The following is an 8,153-nucleotide window of genomic DNA, read 5'->3' as shown; positions in this document are numbered from 1 at the left end:
GAAAAACCAAAAAGAAGAAGAAGAAGAAGAAGAAGAAGAAGAAGAAGAAGAAGAAGAAGAAGAAGAAGAAGAAGAAGAAGAAGAAGAAGAAGAAAAGAAAAAAAGAAAAAGAAATGGTTTTCAGTTTTGGAATATTTAGAAGTAAAATGGATGTAGTCATGATTATTTTGATCCATTTTCAGTTGAGAAAACCAGGTCATAAAGGCAGGAAGTATCCTTGTCTACAATCAATACCACTCATAGTCAACCTGAGAAGTCTGACCAGAATGTCTAATTCTAGACCCGTCTAACAACCGATGTCAGTAAAGGAGGCATCTTCAGAGGTCAGAAACGGCGCTATCCTTTCTGGGGAAGTGGGGAGGGACACTGAGGAGCACAAAGGAGGACTGTTTGGGCGCCCAACAGGTCCACTCCTCTCTCTGTCCAGAGCCAATTTGAGTATTTGACCCTCGAAAATCCTCAATACATATTTGATGAATGAGCAGATGAATGAAAAAGTACTTTGCATAGTCCCGAAAAATTGTAAATGATCAATATATTGCAGCTATTCTTAACTTCGCTCATTGCTTATGTATCCTGTTCTAGAAAAAGATGGCCTGAGATGATGATGGTTTTAGTATAGAAAGGCATAGTGAAGTCATAGAAGAAATCGATTGTATTAGGCATACTATGGATGTGGCTATAATAATACAATAAGAGATCTTATTTTGTGTCATGAACCAAATTCCAGCTAAGTCTCTCCCTTGTGAGTTGAGGGGTTTGTTTTGCTGGGCAGGTTTTCTAGGGAAAAGCTGCATTCTAAATAATCTGGGAAGCACGAACCTAAAAATAAAACAGCATCATATCTGCCTCCATTACCTCTGTTCTACAATCCTTCATGGTTCATCTGTCACCAAGGCCATGGGGAAACACATGGGTGGAATCCTGTGGACCCTGTACTCTCTGACTCTGTTTCCTGCTCTTGGGACCCTTTTCCTCCTACTGGGCTGCCCCATCCAGCCTTGATGTGAGGGTTTGTTTGTGCTCAGACTTATCGCATCTTCTTATACAGTGTTCAGTTGATATCACTGGGAGGCCTGCTCTTTACTGGAAGGAAATAGGGAAGCAGTGGATCTGAGGGAAAAGAGAGGTGGTGGGTGGTGATGAGGACTGGGAGGCACGGAGGAAGAAGAGGCTACGTTAGGGTGTGTTGCATGAGAGAAGAATAAATAAAAAGGATTTTTAACAAGATTCACAAACCGATCCCCAAATATAAAATATATTTCATATAAATATTTATATTCAGTACAGAATAGCAGTATGTAGTAAATGTGCTAAGCTTTTCAATTAAACACATTGAGTAGACTGAATACTTCAGGGGTCATCGTCTTCCTGGTACATCAGTTCCAAAGCTCATTAGAAAACACTAAACAGACTGTTATGACTTACCCAGCATTTGTTCTTAAATAGAAGCATAGGAGGTGCCAAGGGCATCCCGAGTTCCTCATTCAAATCTGCTTTTCTAGGAGAATACCTTTCGTGAAGGCACTGGGTTTTGTTCTGTTCTTAAATCTGACACTCGGGTCATAGGTGTCAACTACAGTCAGTGTATCAATTCCCAACAGGAAAAAAGATCTTGAAATAGATGAGCAAGTCTGTGGTCGATGCCTCAGCCTACCAATGTGATTAGTTAGTTATAACAGTGTGTGCTTTGTCTGTGTCTGTCGTGACAGGTGGCTGAGACGTCCACCTGATACCCTTCTCAAGGAGCATCTGTCACCCCCACAAAACTATCGTCCCCTTGTTTGCCACATTGTTCTGGGGCAAAAGGAAAGCTTGGTATTACAATTTTGAGTTTATTCATACATTTTAACTTATTCCAAAAATAATGGTATCAGTTCTAGACCATAGTATTCATAGTCCATCTGTTATATGCATGGTACCCTTGACACACACACACACACAACCACACACACACATTCTTCTAATTTTCATAAACTTAAATAGGTCAAAGACATGCGTAATTAAAACACCATTTGATAATACCACCATTGCTTAGTTCCACATTTTGGCTACTAAGGAGTTCCTATAACCAGCTTTCTATAGTTTTCCATTTTTCCATTTTTCCATTAAGTTGCACAAAGTACAAACTGGGCTGAGTTACCACGTAGATATAGAGGTTTTGATGGCTCTCAAAGAGCTGAAGTGGTTTGTAGAACCATAGTGGTCACACCCAAACCCTTACCTAGCACTTGCTAAAAGCTTCAGAAGTTGAGGCCCACTAGCTCCTCTTCAAGGCAGCTCCAGATACCCTGCACCATGTGGTCATTAGAGTCACTCTGCAATATTCTTCTGCTCTCACCAGGCAATGCAAGTCAGTTGAAATTCCCGGTGGTTCAAACACTGAAGAGATAGCATTGTGCTAAGAGCCTACAAAGTGCTTTCCATAACCCACTCAACAGCATGACACAGACCTTGAGTCAGTCACCTGTACTCTTGTAGAGAAAACAAAAAACAAAAAACCAAGACTGAACAAAACAGTCTTTCTTTGAGATCAGGATTATGGATCACCTAGGATGATTAAGAGACATGCCCAAGGTCACCTGGGCTGGGAAGATACTGGGAAAAGGAGAGAAGAGAATGTAAGACTCTGCATGTGTGACCTTAAGATGTAATCATGGGTGACAATGCAGATTTTCTTAGAGGGCATTCTGTTAAACACAGTGACACAGAAGACAGCTAACACACAAACAAACTTGCACATTCATGGTTATCTCATGAAGGCTCAAGAGCTCTTGGTGGAAAAGTAGTTAGCTACCTGAGGTTTCATGGGGAACATGGAGAGAAGATGACCAATACACCCCATCTTATAGTTAAAGAAGATGTGCGTGTGTGTGTGTGTGTGTTCCCTTGAACAGAAAGTATTGTATGTCTTGAAATATCTAGCAGACCAAAATCTGAATATTTCCCATGGAGAAAGGACTAACTATAACAGGGTGGATATGGAAGGGACCCTGAATTGAACATCTCACAATATAAAATACATGTCACAATATTACATAAATATCCACAATTATTACTTGTTTGCATAAAATAAAAATAGAACAAGAAGGAAAAGGCCTTGGCTACTTTTAGATTTTAGTCATATCTAAGGAATTATTATAGGGGCTGGAGAGATGGCTCAGTGGCTAAGAGTACTTAGAGGACCTGGCTTCGATTCCCAGCTCCAAAATGCTGGCTCATAACTGTTTATAACTCCAGTGCCGGGGATTCTGACACCTCCCCTGACCTCCATGAGCTCCTGCACACATTTAGTGCACAGGCATACACTTAGACATGCACATAAATGCACTGCTGTGGGTCCCCGATGAAGAATGCCAAGAGGTTACATGTGGGCAGGGTAAAAGCAACAGATGAAAGTGCGTTTTTAAAACCTCCCTTCCCCTCTACCCGAAATGATTTTTTTGCCTAAGATCTATACATAGCTTTCTGAACAACTTCTTTTTAATGACAGTTAATACAGTGCCACCTCCCCAGAGAAGCTTCCATTGTCTATGGATTCGATAGCAGCTATTTTTTTTCCCATTGCTTTTCATTCTTCACAGTACTAGTTTACTGTCTGCCTCCCACATGAGAATGTGAACACTGTGAAGACAGGGACTGCCTTGCCCATCCCTTACTGCTGAGAGCTAACAATTTATCCACAGGTTCTTAAATGAACAGGCAACGTGAATGTTCTAGGCCCAAACGTCCTTCAAACCGTCTATACTTCCTATGACACTTGTCATGTTTCTTTCTTTCTCTCTCTCTTTTTTTTTTCTCTAGTTAGTAAATTGGAGCTCTGTGAGATTTCTGACTTCAATCCAGATGTCTGCAGACGCCTGGGTGGATGTCTAGGGAAGGATCAGAAACCCCTTATCCTGAACAGAAGGCATCCCTTCCCTTCCCCCTCCCTGGGAGAGCGGAACACTATTGGGAGTCACCAAAAGCTTTGGGAATGCTGCCCACCCACAGCTTCTAGCAGTTTCTAGAGGAGTGTTTACTGTCTCTGCCCAGAGGAAACAGATAAACTCCAGATGTGCTGACCTCACTACACAGTTTGGGGTGAGCCTTGGCATCGCCGACAGCTTGAAGATCAAAAATTGCATAGTTTAAGTCTTAGCTTGGGGAATATAGATCAAAGCACTCCAGCAGAGACAACTGTTGGTTTGACCTTGATGTACCAATTTATGACTAGAAGAGACAAGATACTGGCTTAATGATACCGGCTTAATAAGATGGTCTATACTGGGGTTCCATTCATACCTAATGTCTAAGAATTTCTGGGCACAGGGCCTGGGTCTCATCAATATTTTGTAAAGCCTTTCGGAGTTAGCAATGTTCAATCCAGCATAAGAACCCAAAAGACAGTGAACAGCACATTTCATTATTACCTTTTCACTTTTTTTTATGTGACTTTTGGGTCCTGATGCGGCATGACTATTTTTCAGAAATATGAGAGGAATATTTGAGGAAATTCACACCCCCTATACACACATGTACACACATACCTATTTACCATAGCATTTTCTCTCTAGTGATTACTTCAACTCTCTAGAGGTTTATTAATGTTCTCGTGCTACTAAATAAAGAGCTAAGTTCCCAAGCCCACCACGGATGAGATTTCTAGAGAAGAGAATGAATATGACTGACAATCGCCGCCCAGTTTTCTCCTTTAATGTCACTCTAGGAGCTTTGAAAAACTTCAGAGGACTGAAGTCTGAGGTCTCCTTTGCACCCACTAAAATCTGGACTGTAGTGGCCTTCTAAGTCACCATAGGAGAGAGTATATGCACAGGCTATCCTTCTCCCACACAAGCCACCATATTTGCGAAGAATGCCCAGTGGCTGCATCTCCTGCACTGGCAGTTTGCCTATAGATTCCGTAGAGAAAGGGAGAGCTACAAAAACATGGAAAAAGTCTACGGTCAGGCAAGATGCAGACCTCTGTTGTCACTGACATCAAATATGTTTCTAAGATTTATATTATTTTCAGAAGTTATTTTATTACTTTACGTGCATGATAGTTTCGCCTGCAGGTATGTCTATGCACTACACTTGTGTAAGGTATCCAGGTGGATAAAAGAGGGATGCTGGGAGCCCTCCAACTAGAATTATGGACATTTGTGAGCTGCCATGTGGGTATTGGGAATTGAACAGAACCATCTCTCCAGCCACTATTTATTTTATTTGTAATTGTATCTGTGTGTATCAGGAGAGGGGACTGCCATTTTATTAATGCTGAATCATAGTTCTAGCTTGTATTTATTGTATTTTTGGCTCTCTCTCTCTTTCTCTCTCTCTCTCTCTCTCTCTCTGTGTGTGTGTGTGTATGTGTATGTGTGTGCACATGAGTATAGGTGTACAAATGTCCAGAAGGGAGCGGGATTCCCTGGAGCTGGCATTACAGGAGATTGTGATGTGGGCAACATCCAATCCAATGTGGTTGCTGGAAACTGATGCACTTTAAGAGCAGTGCTCTTTCCCAATAGCATCAAGTACTAGAGGCTTTGAAGAATGGAATTCCCAACTCTACTCTTATCTATCGTTAGCACCTAAGCATGGATATTAAATCTGGGCACATTTTGGCGCCTGAAATTTTATATTTGCATTTCCTAAGACAGTATCTAATAAGTCACAATGATGATGTCACAGATCTTTTCTAAGTCTCATTTTTATTTAATTTTACTCTGCTTTTAATAAACATAATACAGATGTTGACTTGATGAGAATGTCACTGCTAACAATTAAATGACCACGTGTCTTAAATAGCAACTCATGTTTTCTTGACAGTGGTGGTGTGTGTGTTTATGTGTGTCTCCCCGGGACTGGGAGGGGAACACGTTCTTTGTTCTGAATTATCCCTGTATACTACACAGGAGCCGGATTTTTGTTTGTTTGTTTGTTTAATAAACACAAGACCCTGTCCTTCAGAGAGTGATGGAAATGATGGTCATGGTGAACAGAGGCAGCTGACATTTAATGGCCCCTGAGTACAACAAGTTAAGTACTGTATTCAATTTTTTTTCACCTTTGTACAATTCTTGGATAAGCCAATATGGAGGGTATGGGGGGGGGAATTACTGTCCCCACATTCCCGATGAGAAAACTGAAACATAAAATCAGGAGCTACTCCACAATAAACAAAGCCATGTGGCTCAAAGATATTGGTGGCAGGAGCATGCAATCCGTGTCTCTAAACTCTATGGTTCTGAAGAAACCTCTGTCCGCTTTGTGGTCATCCAGTCTGACCATCTCCCCTCTGATACCACAGACAATATACTGCAGTCAAACAAGTTGAGTCACTTGACTAGAGGGTGCTTTTCACCTGCCAGCCCCTCCATGAAGCCACCCAACCGTTCTAACCCAGCCAGTCCTTAAGAACTCGGTGTCCCTTTAACTCCATAGAACAATCTCTGCCTCTAGGAAATACTGAATGACTGGTTATTTTAGTTCCCCATCATAGAGTCATGCAGTGTATGTGTGTATATTTGAAATCCCTCTTATATAGATAGGTATAGTATCAGGTTTACAATAGGTCTCTAATAAGTAAATATTTTCTTCACTATAGCTTTATGTATGAGCTTCAAAGAGTTGAGAGTAGCTTGCAAGATTTCTGGGACAGGATATAGTCAAGACCAAAACAAAACAAACAAACAAACAAAACCTGGTGAGGACAGAGGGAGCCTTGGAGTTTTAATCTCCGTGATGATCCGGCAGTGCTGGAGGGTAACTATAGCTAGTAACCCATAGTGGGTCTTAAGATAGTTTTAACCTTAACCTGGAGGGGTTTTTGTGACCTCTGTCCTCTTAGAGTGCTCACATCAGATAAAACCGGAGGAACTGTGTCTCTCACTCCCTCCTTCTACCTCCCTTTACCCCTCTGTTTATAAATAAGAAGCTTGGCTAGTCCTTTTTCAGAACCTGAGAAGGAAAGAGTCTTTCTTTCTTTCTTTCTTTCTTTCTTTCTTTCTTTCTTTCTTTCTTTCTTTCTTTCTTTCTTTCTTTCTTTCTTTCTTTCTTTCTTTCTTTCTGTGTGTCTTTCTTTCTTTCTTTCTTTCTTTCTTTCTTTCTTTCTTTCTTTCTTTCTTTCTTTTTTTTTTTACAAGCACAGAATCTTTTTCATAATAGAAAACCAAATTGGAAAAGAAAAATCCCCAAGAGAATCATGGAGATGAGAGAACTATTGCCCACAACAGACAGGACTGCTGCCCAGCCAGGGCAGTGTGTGTGACTCAGAGTCTCAGGATGGAAAGACTGGTTTCTGCATGAACTTTCCTCCTGAATGAGGAAAAGTGGTTCGCGGAACCGGCTCACTGTTTTTGCACCTGACAAAAGCAACTTTAAACGCTGCTCACTCTCCGGACTTCAGATTTCTACGCCCCAGAGACTGACACTGCAGCAAAACAGCTTTTGTTCAGTCCGAGGACCACATTCCGGGGTATGTAGGTGGCATGTTGTGAATGGGTATTGTCCTATTGTCAGGACCTCCTCAATGTCCTGGTGACTGCGAGCATATTCTCCCATTCATCAATGATTGACACCCCCCTCTTAGTACTCAGGACCTACAGATTACCCAGCTTGATGGAGACACTGTAAAGAGAATGGTAAAACATGTCTCCCGGGAAAGAGGTGACCACAGATCACTTAATACAGGAGATGAGACTAGACCGACCATGTGATAGCCAATCACATCCTAACATAGCACACTCGTCTCTTCTAACTTATTCCAGCTAGCACCACCAAGCACTTCCACTTGCCTTTGTGGTACAAACAGTAAAACTGCCAATGATTAACCCAAGTCATATTTCCCCTATCCTAGAAAAAGCTCCGCCAAGTAGCCCCCAGCACCGCAGCGATGAAAAGGAACACTGTAGCTGCCTACCTTAACCTCCTGATTGGTAAAGACCTCCACATCCACCACACAGGCGACCAGAGTGGAAACATCACAGTCCATGCTAGGGGCTGGCATTCCCCTCTTCGGAATTCTCAGTGAAGAGTTAGGAAGCCTCAGAGTTGGAAGGAAAGAGACTCCTCTGGATGGATACTGTCCTGTACTGCCCTGCTCCTGGGGGGTGGGGTGCAGAGAGAGAGAGAGAGAGAGAGAGAGAGAGAGAGAGAGAGAGAGAGAGAGA

At 41.9% G+C, this 8,153-nt stretch overlaps 1 protein-coding gene across 3 annotated transcripts in view; it reads right to left on the bottom strand.

Annotated features, from left to right (window-relative positions):
• The window catches only part of Rcan2 (regulator of calcineurin 2), a 223,876-nt gene that overhangs the window by 75,934 nt on the left and 139,789 nt on the right, over positions 1 to 8,153 (bottom strand). For 2 of the 3 annotated variants that reach the window (XM_029531338.1, XM_029531339.1), the window contains exon 3: positions 7,904 to 8,086. The exons of the other annotated variant lie outside the window; for it this stretch is intronic. In XM_029531338.1, the coding sequence (XP_029387198.1) occupies positions 7,904 to 8,086 (183 nt within the window). The remainder of the gene's footprint in view (positions 1 to 7,903; positions 8,087 to 8,153) is intronic. 3 annotated transcript variants of the gene reach the window in all.

Source organism: Mus pahari, chromosome 18 (assembly GCF_900095145.1).
Source record: "Mus pahari chromosome 18, PAHARI_EIJ_v1.1, whole genome shotgun sequence".
NCBI lineage: Eukaryota > Metazoa > Chordata > Mammalia > Rodentia > Muridae > Mus > Mus pahari.
The sequence above is the reverse complement of the archived record's forward strand: the minus strand, read 5'-3'. Positions and strand labels throughout refer to the sequence as shown.